This window comes from Bos indicus x Bos taurus, chromosome 11 (genome assembly GCF_003369695.1).
Source record: "Bos indicus x Bos taurus breed Angus x Brahman F1 hybrid chromosome 11, Bos_hybrid_MaternalHap_v2.0, whole genome shotgun sequence".
Classification (NCBI taxonomy): domain Eukaryota; kingdom Metazoa; phylum Chordata; class Mammalia; order Artiodactyla; family Bovidae; genus Bos; species Bos indicus x Bos taurus.
This window is the reverse complement of record NC_040086.1, coordinates 26,423,380-26,439,822: the sequence shown is the minus strand read 5'-3', so window position 1 is coordinate 26,439,822 and position 16,443 is coordinate 26,423,380. Positions and strand designations below refer to the sequence as shown.

Here is a 16,443-nt window from a genome sequence, read left to right as displayed (position 1 = left end):
TTAATATATTTCTTTGTTGGTGGTTTAGTCACTAAGTCGTATCTGACTCTTGCAACAGTCTGTGACTGTAGCCCACGAGGATCCTCTGTTCATGGGATTTCCCAGGCAAGAATACTGAAGTGCGTTGCCATTTCCTTCTCCAAGGAGATCTTTTGGACCCAGGGACTGAACCCGGGTCTCCTGCCTTGCAGGTGGACTCTACCAACTGAGCCCCCAGGGAAGGCCCATTTCTTTGTTAAATGTTCTAATTACACGTTTTAACAAATCTTTGCATAAACCACAACTCAAATCTCGTGCGTAAGTCAAGCATGGCACTTGCTGTCTACAAGTACTTTCACACCTACGTTATATTTTATTTAGCCCTTCACTGCAGTCCTGTTGGGTACTGTTACCTCCATTTCACAAATGATGACACAGGCTCTGAGAAGCTGCATCATTTATTCAGGTCAGGGTTATAGCACAAAACCAGCCTTTGAACTTGAGTCTAAAAATAGGAACTTAGTCATTATAATTCAGCAAAAAAAGGAAGTTAGCCTTTTTTTTTTCTTTAGATCTACTAAAACTCTCTTTACAATTACCTTTCTGTAGACCATTGTAAAGTATTTTTCTTTTTTTATGGCCAGAAAATTAGGTTACTAATTTTAGGGGTACTCTTTCTGCCCGCTTCTGATGTCTATGTCAGAAGCTTTCTCTATCTCCTTTATATTTTAATAAAACTTTATTACACAAAAGCTCTGAGCGGTCAAGCCTCGTCTCTGGCCCCGGATTGAATTGTTCTCCTCTAGAGGCCAAGAATCCCAGTGTCTTTAGGTGGTTCAACAACAACCTTTCATCTTGGGGGCTTATCCGGGACTCTTCAGGACAAGATGGGAGCTAAGAATTCCAGCCTCACTCCTTTGCACACCTGGTCTTCCTATGTGATACTGCATGGCCACAGTATCCACTGGAGGATGGCGAACGGTGGCCAGTTGGAAGGTCTCTTAAGTATAATACTGTTTTACAATTAGACCGGTTCTGCTCAGACGGTAAAGCGTCTGCCTACAATGTGGGAGACCCAGGTTCGATCCCTGGGTCAGGAATATCCCCTGGTGAAGGAAATGGCAACCCACTCCAGTACTCTTGCCTGGAAAATCCCATGGACTGAGGAGCCTGGTAGGCTATAGTCCATGGGGTTGCAAAGAGTCGGACACGATTGAGCGACTTCACTTCACTTCACTTCGCTACTGTTCATTCTTTTCATTATCGCAAAAGCATCTGACAAGGAACTCTGTGATTTCTCAAGTCTTCTGGACCTAGAACACTTTGCCTTTTTCAGAACTGAAATCAAGATCAGCAATGTGCAGAGATCAGGGCCTCTCACAGGCCAGTGATATCTGAGACTTTCAGCATATGAAAAAACCAAGTGCTAAAACTCCATTATAAAATTTGTATAGGGGGGCACTTCTGGAATGATGGAGTAAGGACCACCAAAATCTCTAACATGAAAGCAAGGAGAATGCTGGCCAAAAAAAAAATCTACTTTTTCGGAATTTGAAAATGAAAGGCTTACAAGCAATCCAAGGAGTATTCAAGAAGAACAGCTGGGTCTCAGTAAGAATAGTTAAGATTTGTGTCATTTTAACTGGCCCTAATCTCATGCCCTTCCCCTCAGATTCAAGACAGCCTTGAAAACCAACAGTAACTGTAAAAATCAACAGCCTAGTAAGCTCTGAAGGACCAGAATAAAGTTCATCAAAAGCTCCATCTCTAAAGAACTGTCACTATTTAACCTTTTCAGCAGCTCACTTTTGGATGGATTTTTTTTCTTTATCTGCTCTGACTCAGAGCTGAGTATGCAAATCATCTTATCTGGAAGGCATATGCCAAAAACAATTGATTACTTGCCAGAGGTGGGGTTACCAACCTGGGCCAGAGACTGACCAGAAAAACTTAAAAGTTGGAAATGAGATGACCATAATAGGCTTTGAAAGACTCTGACGTTTTCCTGGAATCTAGTAGCCTGCACACATGCACAGGTGCCCAGGGAAACTCTAATCTCTCCCTGTTGGCCAACCCTGAAGCTCTTGCTAGAGGAGAGTAGAGACCAAGGCAAAGTTGTAAGCTGCCTGCAGGAGTGTTGAAAGCATCCCTCCCTCCCCCACTCCACTAACAGCCCCTCAGCGAATGCTGGGAGACGCTGGTTCAAGGTTTCTAAGGAATCTTAACAATTATTAGTGACCAAGCAGAGACTTCAGTGGCCGCACACGACAAATAATACAGATTTTTACAGAATTAATCCACAAAAGTCAATGAAGAAACAAACACTGGGGAAGGGGAGAATGTGATTTTCAAAATCTCTACATTCAAACATCCAGTTTTCAACAACCAATAAAAGAATACAAGACGTGCAAAGAACCAGGGACGTATGGCCTTAGTGGATAATGACTTCAACTCCACTCGTATACGTGTGTTCAAAAATGTAAACCATATCTATGTTACCATATCTCATACTTAAAAGTATGAGAACAATGCTTTATCAGATAGATACTGTCAATAAAGAGAAGTCATGAAAATGAACCAAATCGAAATTTTAGTTGATAAGTACAATAAGTGAAAAGTTCACTGGAAGGGCTAGACAGATTTGAACTAGTCAAGGAGTCAGCAAATGGGACAGATCAGTTGAGATTATCTGATCTGAGAACCAGAAGGAAAAGAGTGAAGAATGACAAGAACCTGATCAGGAGCTGGGATGGGCCCAGCTCACTAAACCATCACAAACTGAGGGGAAGGGGAAGGTCACTTACAGACACGTGCCCCTTGTTTCAGAGCTGACTTTGCAGTGAGCGCACCAGCACCCTATGCTGAACTGGGCATAAGGACTTACCATCCAATTAGGCCATTTTCCTTCTGGCATGTTTTCCATCCAGGATGTGATAATCTCAGACACACTGTTGCCAGAAGGCTTGTCTAGTTTACTGAGGTAACTGTTGAAGGGAAAATCTGCTTCTTGGATAAAAGGCAACCCATAGTATACCATGGTCTTGGTGATGCTCTCTCCATGGGCTTCAGTCCCCATGAACCTGTAAGAGAAGTACAGTGTCGTCAGGGTCTGTGAGGAGACTGGGAAAGCGCTTCGCAGCTGCTATCCTCATGGACAGGATGGGAATGAATGCATGCTACTTGACCACGTCAGCTAGGGCTTACTAAGGAAGCAGAATCAAGCCGACGCACAGAAATGGCACGCTGGGTCAACTGGCAATTTCTCAACACATTAAACCGAGAGACTAGCCCAATACTGAGTCATGTCTAAAAGAAACACATTTGGATCTCAGTCAATACCGTTCTTTGCTTTCTAAATCTAAACGAAACTCGGTAACTTCCAGGAAGACTTTTCTGTAGTAATTCTCATCACTGCACTTGGAACATACAGTACATGCCTGCATATAAGGTGAGGGCGGCTCACCCAAGAAACTTCCCCTTGTGTCTGAATCCCCGTAAAGTCTCACTTTATTATTGGGGTGCACTATCAGTTGCTGGAAAGCAGACACTCTTCAGGGAACACATATTTGCCTGAAATGACCCACATCAATGCTGGCTTTAGCTGTTGGAGGCATTACATTGAATGGATAAGTACACAGTATCCGGAGCTGGGGTGTTTCAGTTCCAATCTCATCTCTGTGATCACTGCCTGGGTGACCATTACCTGTATGCCCAGAGTCTCAGTCTCCTCATCTGTAAAACGGGGACAGTTATCAGAGAACCTACTTCAAGAAGAAGTTTCTTGAATTCCTTTTCCATTGATTCTGTTGGGTAATCAATATAAACACTACAAGAGTTAAGTTCACTGAGTGTTTATTATGTGCCAGGCGTCGTTTTAAGTGCTTCACAGACATCTCATGTAATCTCACAACCTTATATGGCTGTCAGTTAGCACTTTTTAGTTGATGAGAAAACTGAGACTTAGGTTAACTAACCTTATGCCAGCTCAAGGTGGCATAGCTCTTATGCCTGAGGACTCCACCTCAGCCCCACCTGATTCCAAAGTTGTGTTCCTAACCATTGTGATCTATTAACAGCTTAGCTGGAACATTTGCATGCTAACAGGGCAAATAATAAATAATAAAGACTAACCTTTAGATAATATATTTTTAATTAATTTTCACAAAATTCCTATAAATACATATTGTGACTAGCATCGTTTTACAAAAGAGGAAACTAAATCAGCAAACTTAAGCAACATGAGAGACTATACCAGGCCCTAGCGTAATCGAGTTATGATGCACTGTAATTATACGGTTTGTTAAATTATAACTGGAACCTCTTGAGGATGCGTGATTGTGAGGGATAAAGTGCAGATCACACGCTGTGCCTGTGGTTACCTGTATCGCCCTGGCTCCCTGCTGTATTGATTCATGGTCTGCCGGAAGCTGCGGACAATGTCGTGCATTCCCACCTGTGTGGTGGTGAAGTCATGGTGCAGCTGCGAGTAGTGAGTGACCATGTCCTTTGAAAACAGGACAGCATGGTTACCATAATGTCACATGTCAAATGCCCATAGCGGCCTCGTGTGGACTGTCTCTTCAAAGGACTCAGACCAAAACACACATGCTTAAAGATGGTCCTAAGGCTTCTACTGCTCAAGGGATTTTGTTCACGGAGAACACTCAATATTATTAGTGTTTCATTTTTTGCTTAACTTATTAACTGTAAATCTAGTAAACAAGTTAAATTTTACCAAACAGCTAAACATTGATTACAAATGTATTTAACAAAATCCTCTTAAACATTTTATTGTCCCAAATGCTCCACATTTTTAAAGGCAAACAAAAGAAATTATCTTAATGATTAGAGTACATTATTACATTTGTACTTTATCTGCTCACAAAATTATTAATACCATGCATTTAAATTTGTTTTTTTACCACTTTTGTCCTTTATTCTTATAGTTATACTTTCTTGGGGTTTCAATAATTTTTCCTGATACTGATTTTGTGCTTTTCAAGGGTTACAATAATCTTCTAGAATCACAGTAAAAGATTATGTCTCATACAAGCTCAGGTTATAAGTCCTGGGTTAGGACATGGACAGGCTAGACAGTCCATGAGTTGCCATCCATTCAGTGGACCCCTTTTTTATAAGTGATTTTCTCTTGCTAGATCAAGTGAAGTTTTTTGAAATCTCCAATATCTTTGGAAGTTACATGTACTTTAAGTTTTTCTTGGGTAGTACACAAAATCCATTGTTCTGGTCATTTGTCTTCAGTGGAAGCATATGCCTATCTTCCGACATATTATAATTAGCAAGGTTATTCTGGAATTTTTCTTCTCCAAGTATAAGTGCTTCTCTTTGGGACAGCTGGCTAACATACAACCTTTTTTTCTCCTTCAGTTTTCCTTTCTACTGGAACTCAGATGTGAAAAAAAAAATGGCTTAATCATAACCTTGGTTCATGACATGGTCTCATAATTAGCCCATGAATGGCCAGCTTCCCTTTATTACTCAGATAAGATTATCACGTTGATAACCATATGAATTTAATTTTACTTTCTAAAAAGGGCATCATGTTATACATAATTTAGATTTTTTTTGCTACACATTATATCACTAAGATTGACCCATTTTGCTATGTGTCACTATTAATTCATTTATACATGGACTTCCCTGGTGGCCTAGACGGTAAAGCGTCTGTCTACAATGCGGGAGACCCGGGTTTGAGCTCTGGGTTGGGAAGATCCCCTGGAGACGGAAATGGCAATCCACTCCAGTACTATTGCCTGGAAAATCCCACGGACAGAGGAGCCTGGTAGGCTACAGTCTATGGGGTCGCAAAGAGTCGGACACATTTTTACATACTCTTGTATAAATATACTAGTCTTTTATTTTGAAATGCATTTTGGGACTGCTATCTACTTGCCACTGAAAACAGCCTGACTGTAGCATGGTGGTCAACTATAGGGGCGAGAGTGGCATGTGATTATTACTGTGTCTCATGTGTGACATGGGAGGGGAAAGGTTGAGACCCACTGGTGTGAAAGCATGAAAAGCCCAAATCCTATTGCAGATAGCTTTGGTTGGTAATCCCATTTATCACCTGTGTCACCCTGATGAATTAATTCCTCTAAGATTTGCTAAATGGGGATCATGAAACCTCACAAGATGTTGAGAGAGCTAAATGGAAAGAGCACATAGCATACAACTGATGCTCAGCAAGTGTTATTTCCTTTCCGTTCTGCTTACATGTAGCTTTAATGACTGCAAAAGCACCTGGGGAATTTAAGCACCTCCCTTGAGCTTGAGTGAGTGACAGAAATCACAGAGTTATGGCCCTTGGTGGAGTCCACACTGTCCATGCCCTCAGAAAGTGATCTGTAAAGATCACTCTGGAGGGAACCAGTAGAAGGAAATATCTAGTCGCATGCATTTGAAACTCCTGTGTTTCCTAAAGAAAATGATTCAAAGCACTTGGGCAGAACAGAACTCACCTCTGGTAAGTGGTGTCTCAGGCTAAAAAAAAAAAATACTCTGATAACATTTTCAGAAAAGAAAAAAATATAAATAAGTATATATTTATAAATATATACTTATTTTATAATATATATTAAAACCATGTATACATATATTAATATGTTTAAAACTTTACCGGGATTTGGGTCTTATTCACTTGGGCCTCATCTCTCAGATGCTTTGCTTCTAGAAGAAATGGAAGAGCATCGAAACTAAAGCCATCAACACCCTTTGAGAGCCAGAACTGTATAATTTCCTAAACAGGAAGAAGCAAAAACGCTTGATTATATCAACAACACATTGTTGTCACAAGGTTTAATAAAAGTCTTGTCTGTTAGTGACTTTCCATCATAAAACAGTCACCTCCACATATAAAAGTATCTATTTAGCACAGCAGTGTCTGAGCCTCATGAACTTTGGAATACTGTATTTATGGGCTCCTGAGATGGCTGGATGGCATCACTGACTCGATGGACGTGAGTCTCAGTGAACTCCGGGAGTTGGTGATGGACAGGGAGGCCTGGTGTGCTGCGATTCATGGGGTCGCAAAGAGACAGACACGACTGAGCAACTGATCTGATCTGATCTGATTCTTCCCTCATATTTGAATTCAGAATGTTACATATGTAACTGATGCTATGAGCATGTTCCCAAAGTTTAGACTCCACTGGAAATGAAAGAATAAAACCACAATGAAACATAGGACTCAGGAGACACTGAAACCACAATGAAAGATAGTACTCAGGAGACACCAGATACATACATAGCTTATCTCCACCATGCTCCGTTCCTTAGAAGTCACTCCAGACTGACAGAAAATAACCAATTTAGCAGCCAGTCATGAAGGCTGTTCCACCAGACTGGGGCATTTTGGAGGGAAAGACTGCAGCTTTCATGTCTGCTTCCCTTGCCACTGACCCAGCAGTTGTTATTCAGTGAACCAGTCGAGGAATGAAAGAATCAACTCCAAATGAGTCAAAGATGGTGTGATACTGCTGGGACATCAAAGAAGTACAGCCAGTTCGCTGGCTTCGAGGCATCTACACAGTAGCTGGGGACACGTGAGAGGGTTACCTAACACAAGGCAGGACACGGTTCAGCATCATGAGAGCAGCTTCCTCGGTCTGCATGACTGTTGGAGCACCAAGAAGATCTAAGTTAACATGGGTGGGCACAGTCCTGCCTTCGGGCAAGGAAAAGCTAGAGCTTGGCTTGAGATACCATCAGAGAGTAAGCCTAGAAGAACATTCGGGACTGTTTTGGGACAGCATGAGTCAAGCATGGAGGCAGAGGATGACTTGGCCTGTATGGGGACAGTTAAGAAGACCAGTGACCTTGAAAAGCAGAGGGCCTGGTCTCAGTTCCCCTCCCCCTGCCAACCCCTCCCAGCTGGGCTGACGCCTGCACTCACCGAAAGACACCCTTCTGCAAAGGAACAACAGCTCTCCCTGTTCTCCTTTCAGCTCAATCCTTGCCAAAGGGAAGTTTCTACAGGAATGTGTACATCATATTTGGAGAAGGAAATGGCAACCCACTCCATCACATTAGAGCAGAACCACCTGTAACTTAAGGTACTGGAGTGAAGAAGCCAGTTTTCACCTAGTGAGGGGAACAGAGCTATAGACCTCAAATAAGGACTGTCTCCAAAATCACTTGCTAGATTCAAAGTGTCTTTCTTGTATCTACATGGGCATATGGGGCCTCTTGAGGCTGCAGGTCAAGGCTCCCAAAGGTTTCTCTAGGCTGAATGCAAGGCTGATGTCAGTCCGTTTAAGGTGAAATTTTGAATGGCAAAGCTTAAACAAATTTTTCGAATCTAAGAACAGACTCTGCTGCTGACAAGCCTCATTTTGAACATAGCTGACCCAAGTGCCCTTAAGCTGGCCCTACCCAGTGGAATTTCTCTTTGGGGTACAAGACCCACAAATCTATTCTTAGTAGCATCCTTCTTCACAAATTCGTTCATTCAATAAGTATTTGGGTTCCAGCTAGGGACCAAGCACTTAGCTATAGGCCTTGGAACTAGAACCACATGCAAAATACAACACAACCCAGACACAATCCTAGGTCTCATGGTTTTTTTTTTAAGAATCCTCAGCTAGACAAATATTAATGCAAAAGTACTGAAGTCACAGACACGATAAAGCTGTTAAAGAGAGGAGCATGGTAACACAAGGGTGACACAGCAGGACTTGCCAGGGAGGTCAGTGCAGCAGGATGGCAGGAAGTGAAGGCAGTTGAGATTCAGTTAGAGAAGCCCCAGATAGGAAGGCACCTCATTCATAGAACAGGATCCATAGTGGCTCTAAGGACCCACTTAGCATGAAGCTAACCAGGCTTAAGTTTTAGGACTCTTCACTGCATGGCCCCCTTTCTACTTACATTCATTTTTCATTCTAAATAACCACTTTTTTTTTCCCGTACCTAATTTTATACTCTTTTTATTTTTAAAAAGCCGCAAGTTTGGAGGATGGATACATGTATATGTATGGGTGAATTCCTTCACTGTTCACCTGAAACTATTAAGATATTGTTAATCAGCTATACTCCAATATGAAATAAAAAGTTTAAACTTTAAAAAAAGCCCCTAGTTTTTATAACCTTCAAATCCCATACAACCGGGGTCCACCCCTAGGTGGCGCTGTTCTTAACAAGAGAGAACAATGGAAGAGAATCGGGGTGGGGCACAAATAACTAATCCACTCAAGCGGACTCTGACAAGAATGTAGAAAACATTAAACGCCATGCAGTTGTAAACATTAAGCTTTGGAGCACTAATTTCCGAGAATAAAGCTATTCATTCTCTTCTTGAGGTCCTCATTCACTTTGGGGATCACAGCATTGCTAGCTACCGAGCCAACATTAGAGAAGGAGAAACAACATTAGAGAATGAGAAACACGGACCTCAGCATAGGCATATGGCCCTGGCAGGGATTTTCACTGTAGTCTGGTAAGAGATGTTATCATTGTTTGATGAGACAAAACTTAAAAAGCCGGATGCTTGTTTTTGAGAGTCTTTTTTAAAATTTTTTATTAAACTTTTTATTTTATACTGGAGTATAGTGAATTAATAATGCTAGGATCATTTCCGGTGGACGCAAAGAGATTCAGCTATACATATACATGTATCCATTTTGAGAGGCATTTTACATGCTGAGGTCTTCACCCACATAATCTAAAATTTGCTAAATGGCTCTTGAAAAATATTTTCATTGTGCTATTTATTCTCAACCAGGTAAAAAAAGAGAATTCCAGATTTTAATGGTTAAGTATAAGTTCAGTCACTCAGTCCTGCCCAGCTCTTTGCGACCCCATGAATTGCAGCACGCCAGGCCTCCCTGTCCATCACCAACTCCCAGAGTTCACCCAGACTCACATCCATCGAGTCAGTGATGCCATCCAGCCATCTCATCCTCTGTTGTCCCCTTCTCCTCCTGCCCCCAATCCCTCCCAGCATCAGAGTCTTTTCCAATGAGTCAACCCTTCGCATGAGGTGGCCAAAGTACTGGAGTAGTTTCAGCTTTAGCATCAGTCCTTCCAAAGAAATCTCAGGGCTGATCTCCTTCAGAATGGACTGGTTGGATCTCCTTGGTTAACCATCGCTTTATGCCAATTAAGCTCCCCTAGTGTGCCGGATGCAGAAATGGGCACGGAGCCTAGTTCCCCAAGTCTGGGTGACCCATGTAGGGACCATGGGACTCTAGGGACAGTACATTGTGTCTCCAATTTCTAACTAACTCCCATGACATCACGCAGCCCTGGTTTTTCCACCAGACATGTCTACATTCTTTTCTCGTTAAACAACTTGCTCCTCTGAGTGAAGAAGGAATCAGTTCAAAACCTTGAGGCAAATCTTTCCTTTTGAGGTGACTGACATTACTGGATCCACTTAAGTAAAATGAAAGGTTTGGGACAAAGAAAGGCTCTGCTGTTACACGTGATGATATGCAAGACATCCTCTTGATAATGACATATACCCCAGGTCATCCGTCTCGAGAAAGAATGAGAAAGCATAGGATATTTCAGAAAGACAGAGAGAAAACCATATCCTCTGCTTACAAGCAAGGAAGGCAAACCAGCCCTACTGGTCTTTAGAAATCTGGGTAAAATTCTCTGCTGACTCTTCCAGAAGCAGGACATAGATCACAGGCTCCAGAATCTGACCCATAAGGGACCATCCCATCTCCCCCACTGTCCAGCTGCATGACTTAGGTTATATGCATGACCTCCAAAACCTTGGTTTCTTCATCAATAAAATAATACCTGCTTTACAGGAATTCTGTGAGGATTAAATGAGGTACTGCTGCCAGAGTCAACTGATGCTTTGGTCTTTGTGCTGTGCTTAGTCGCTTATTCGTGTCTGATTCTTTGCGATCCCATGGACTGTAGCTTGCCAGGCTCCTCTGTCCATGGGATTCTCTAGGCAAGAATACTGGAGTGGATTCCTGTGCCCTCCTCCAGGGGATCTTCCCAACCAGGGATCAAACCCAGGTCTCCCACATTGCAGGTAGATTCTTTACTGTCTGAGCCACCAGGAAAGCCCAAGAATACTGGAGTGGGTAGCCTATCCCTTCTCTAGGGGAACTTTCCAACCCAGGAATCAAACCCAGGTCTCCTGCATTGCAGGTTAATTCTTTACCAGCTGAGCTACCCAGGAAGCTTATACCTGACCTCTCTGCTGTGTTTGACAACATAGACTAACCCTGTCATCTAGAAATACTCACAGGACTTAGATCCAGGATACCACTCTCCTGGTTTGTGACTTCTCTGCCTGCTCAACAGTCCTTTAAATATTCATACTCCTTGGGGCTCCATCTTACACCCTCTGTTCATTTCATTTCACAACAGTATTGACTCATTTATCTATCACTCATTGATTATTTAACAAGTACTTATACCGGCCATTTTTGACACCAGGGACCAGTTTCACAGAAGACAATTTTTCTATGGACAGGGGTTGTGGGTGGGAGGATGGTTTTGGAATGATTCAACCTCATTATACTTATTGTGCATTTTATTTCTGTTATTATTATTACACCAGCTCTACCTCAGATCATCAGGCATTAGATCCTGGAGGCTGGGGACCCCTTACATATATAATAAGCACCACACTATCCTAAGTGCTTTACAAAGGTTAAACCACTTAATCCCCAAACGACCCCACAAGGCATGTACCATTATTGTTCCCATTTTACCATCAGGGGAATTGAGACACAGAGAGATGATGCGTCTTGATCAAGGTCATCCGACAAGTAAGTGGTACACCGTAATTGGAACCGTGTGGTGCCCTTACAGGCTTCCCTGGTAGCTCAGATGGTACTCCATTTGTTATGTGGCCTTCCTTTACTATAATTATTTTAGTTGGAGGACATGCTACACCTGGCCATCATTGCCACATGACAACAACCCCATCAAGATAAATGACAAATGGCCCTTTGATTCACCTCAGCCAGCGCAGTTCGCTCACTGATATTACCTGCCTGACCTCTGTGGGCACTGTCCACATGGTAACAAGTCCGAGTTTTATCTCTGAACCAGACCTTCCCCTGAGCTCCATGGCATTCTAGCCAGCTACCCACTGAACACCTGGATGTCTCACAGAGAGCTCAAACTCTACACAACTGAGACCCCCCACACACACACACCCATTCTTCCCATATCTCCCATCCCAGGAAACGGACCTGCCACCCAGCCAGAATTCAAATCTGAAACCTGGAAGTCACACCAGACTCCTCTCTAAGGACTGATGATGCCTCTGCAACCGCTACACCTTCTGCCACCCTCACTGGTCCCCCTGGGAGGTTTCCTAGTTACTGCATCACCCACCTCCCCAGTTTTTCTGCCTTCAAACCTGCCTTACTCAAATGCCTTCATCACAAACCATATTGATTTTTCCCAGTGCAAATTAAAAATTATTCCCCTGCCCAAGACAAGCACCTACCATGTCCTCCAATGCAGCTCATGATGTGGTTCCTACCCACCTCTCTCACCTCGTCTGATCACACACCCCCTCTCAGGACAACATGTACCCACAGTGGACAACTCCCAGCACTTCCACTGTGCTTTCTCTCTGCTGGGGACACTCCCACCTGTGTCTCTTTGCTTGGCTCAGTCTTTCTCACCCTCTAGCTATCATTGCTTCCTCTGTAAACCTTTCCCCAGTCTCTCCCACTCTGTGTCCAGGTTAGGTCCCTGCCCTGCATTCTCCTACTTCCTACTGCCATGAACACTCAGCACACTTTACCGTAATTTCCCATCTGTTTACCACCCGCCTCCAGAATATATTATAGCCCATGATGGCTACAACATGGGTCATTCTTTCTCACTCTCTAGGAATCATTGCTTATATCTATATATCTATATCTAGGTATACCCTCTATTTCCCATTTGTTTGCCACCCCCCTCCAGAATATATTATCATAGCCCATGATGGCCACAACATGGGTCCATCTTCAGAATCAGCCTACTCTGGCATATAGCCAATACACAGCACATGCTGTTTAATGAGGGAATGGTTTATAATGAAGTGCATGGCATACACGTGGTATAATGATGCTGCAGTGATGAGCATCAAGCACTGAGCTGGCTTATAAAGCAGGTAGTGAGTATATTTTATTTTGAATGGAGTTGCTTGTCTCCAGCAATACTGTGCTCAGTAGAGGCAGAACAGAACAATTACTTATGCTCTGTATCCCATCTTTAGCCAGGAGGGCATCTTGGTTCCCAGTTGCCAGTTGCTATAAATACACTAACTCCTCTAATCCAGGGCTCAGCCTTCCCACGTGGGTGGTTTCAGGAATCAGACTGAGCCCCAGACATGGGGCCAGGCCATCTGGAATCTCTTCCCTGCTCTGCAGCTTGTCTACTGATCACTTCTCTGGGCCTCAGTTTCCTTATTTGTCAAATAAGGGATTTGGAGGGCAAATTTTAAAAAACTGATCGGAAAATTATAAAATACTAGACAAATATAAGCCACCCCTCCTCTGAGAAGACTTCCTGACTTCTCTAGATGAAAAAGCTCTAGCCCTGGAAGGTTCAGGGCGGAGCCAAACCCCTAATGGCCAGTGCAAGGGAGAGGACAAAGAGGAAGAAGGATGCTCTGTGCTGGGTGTCTCCTGCCTGCCAGCCTCCCACCGTGCAGATAAGCTGAAATCTGATGGGAGCCCCGAGGAAGAAGGCTCAGGTCCTGAGTACAAGCTGGTATGCAAGCACAACTCATTCCAAATGCCTCCTCACCACAAATTCTCAGGGTTGCAAATTATTAACCTGCATAACTCTGCTTCAAAGATAAGTGCTGCTGGGGGAAGGAGGATGTCAGAAGTCCCTTCATGTGAAAGCTCCCTTTCCAGAAGCGAAGAGCCTTCCCTTACAGCATTCAGCCTTTCTTATTTACCTCTAATAGGAAACCTTCTAAACCAGCCTTGCAAAAAAATGTCTAACCTCTCAACCAGAGGCAGTAATGATTCATCTCAAGAGGGATTTCATCCTGCAAGGCTAGTAACTAAGGCTCCTATTTATGTCCTCCACTACTTGGATGCCTTCAAGAGAATTGCTGGGTTAGCCAAAAAATAGTTGATGTATTACTGGCACATTTTGGCAAAATTTATCACATTTGTCTAAACATCTCCAGGCAATCCATCAATATTGCCGCAAGGAGCCTGGAGAAATCCACTGCCTGATAAACCAACTGGTTTATGCTCCCATTTATGAATTTCCAATTAAAAACCTGCTTACAAAAACTGTGTAGAAAAAGTGAAACACAGAGAGAGAAGCAGTTTGCCTCAGATTAGGCAAGGAGCTGTGGTTAATTTAAGTACATGGATGCCACAATCTCGGTGCTTGGGTTTGAATCCTGTCCCCTTAGTCCCAAGGTGGGTGGTGTCACCTCTTTAAGCATCAGTTTCCTTCTCTGTAAAACAGTCGTGGTCATAAAATCTCCTAAGTTAGGTTTGTTTTGAGCATTAAATGAGATAATGCTTGTAAAGCACTTGGCAAAAAGTAAGTGCCTAATAAGAGTGGGGGGTGTGAGTGTATAAATGATCTTCAGTGATGGAGAAAAGGAAAGTTCACACTCCATCAGAGAAGTTTAAAACTAACCCCTCGTTAGTGGGCTGACTGTGTCTACCTCCCCACCCTCAAATGAGACAAGGCTGCCATGACAAGGTGCCTACTTCTCAAGATCGCAAAGCAATTCATCTAAATTCTGGAAAACATATATAGTAAAAATAGCCTTAGAACTAAGGAATTTATAGGAATATATTTAAAAGAAGTGCAGGATATGTACACTGAAAACTAGAAGACACTGTTGAAAGCAACTAAAGGAGATCTTGAGTAAGTAGAAAGACATCCTGTGTCCACAGATCGGAAGAGCTAATATTCTTCAGATGGCAAAACTCCCCCAAACTGATCCACAGATTCCATACAATCCCAGCAGGCTTCTCTGCAGAAACTGACAAGCAAGCAGGGAAGTGCAAAGAACCTAGAACAGTCGAATAATCTTGGAAAAAAAGAAAAAGGTTGTAGAGCTCACACATCCCAATTTCAAAACTTACTATATAAAACTGTAGTAATCCAGACTGGCATAAGGACAGACATATAGATCAATGGAACAGAAGTGACAGTCTAGAAATAAACCCCAATGTTTGTGATCAACTTATATTCAAAAGGGTTCCAAGATAGTTCAATGGTGAAAGAATAATCTTTGTTAAACACATACTGTTGGGATAACTGGATAGCTACATGCAAAAGAGTGAAGTTAGACTCCCTCTTACCAAATACAAAAATCAACAAAAAATGGATCAGAGACCTAAGTGTAAGAGCTAAAACTACAAAACTCTTAAAGGAAAACATGAGTTAAATCTTTACAACCTGGAGTTAGGCAATGGTTCTTAAATGTTATACTATAAGCATAAGCAAGAAAAAAAATAGATAAGTTGAAGATCACAGCAATTAAAAACTCTTGTGCTTCAAAGAGCACCATCAAGGAAGTAAAAAGACAACCTATAGAAAGGAAGAAAATTAATTGCAAATCATATACCCAGAATGTGTTAAAAAAAAAACAAAAACTTATAACTCAACAAAAAGTCAAATAACACAGTTTTAAAATAGACAAAGGATTTGAATAGACATTTCCCCAGTGAAAATATACAAATAAACTATAAGCACATGAAAAGACGCTCACTATCGTCAGCTGTCAGGGAAATGCGAGTCAAAACCACAGTGAAACACCACTTCACTAGCATGACTGTTATCAAAGCTAAGACAATAGCAAGTGTCAATGAGGATACAGAGAAAATAGAAACTCCATACATGGCTAATAAAAATGTAAAATGGTCCAGCTACACTGGAAAACAGTTTCTCAAGAAATTAAATACAGATTATAATATAGATATAATATAGATACAGATTATTATATATTATAATATATAATATAGATGTCACAGACATCTATATAGATACTATATGATTCCATTTATGTGAAATGTCCAGAACAGGCTTATTTATAGAGGCATAAAGCAGAGTAGTGGTTTCCAGGGCTCAAAGAGAGAAAATGCAGTAGCCAGAGGGAATGAGTTCTAATGGGTATGGGGTTTCTTTGGGGGGGTGATGAAAGTGTCTGAAATTAGTAGTGATACTTGCATAATCCTGTAAACATACTAAAACCACTGACTTACATACTTGAAAGGGGTGAATTTTGTGATATGTCCATTATATCTCAATAAAGCTGTTATTTAAAAACAAAACAAGAACAGACTAAGGGGCACAGGTGTTCTTAGTGACTCCAACAAGGCATCCTCTCCATCTGGTTGACATGATGACTTGTAGAGAGAGACCCACAGCTCCCTGCTCTGCTCTATTTGGGTTTCCTCCTCACCGGCCTCAGAGCCCTACCCTGGTATCCTAAATTCTTGCCCATGAGAGCCACAGCAGCAGCAATAATGAAAACAGCAGCAGGGCTAA

The 16,443-nt window shown here is 42.2% G+C and overlaps 1 protein-coding gene across 1 annotated transcript in view; it reads right to left on the bottom strand.

Annotated features, from left to right (window-relative positions):
- Positions 1-16,443, bottom strand: part of SLC3A1 (solute carrier family 3 member 1) — a 35,334-nt gene that overhangs the window by 9,939 nt on the left and 8,952 nt on the right. The window contains exons 5-7 of the mRNA XM_027555151.1: positions 6,620-6,739; positions 4,359-4,483; positions 2,864-3,059 (exon numbers count right to left, since the gene is read on the bottom strand). Of these exons, the coding sequence (XP_027410952.1) occupies positions 2,864-3,059; positions 4,359-4,483; positions 6,620-6,739 (441 nt within the window). The remainder of the gene's footprint in view (positions 1-2,863; positions 3,060-4,358; positions 4,484-6,619; positions 6,740-16,443) is intronic.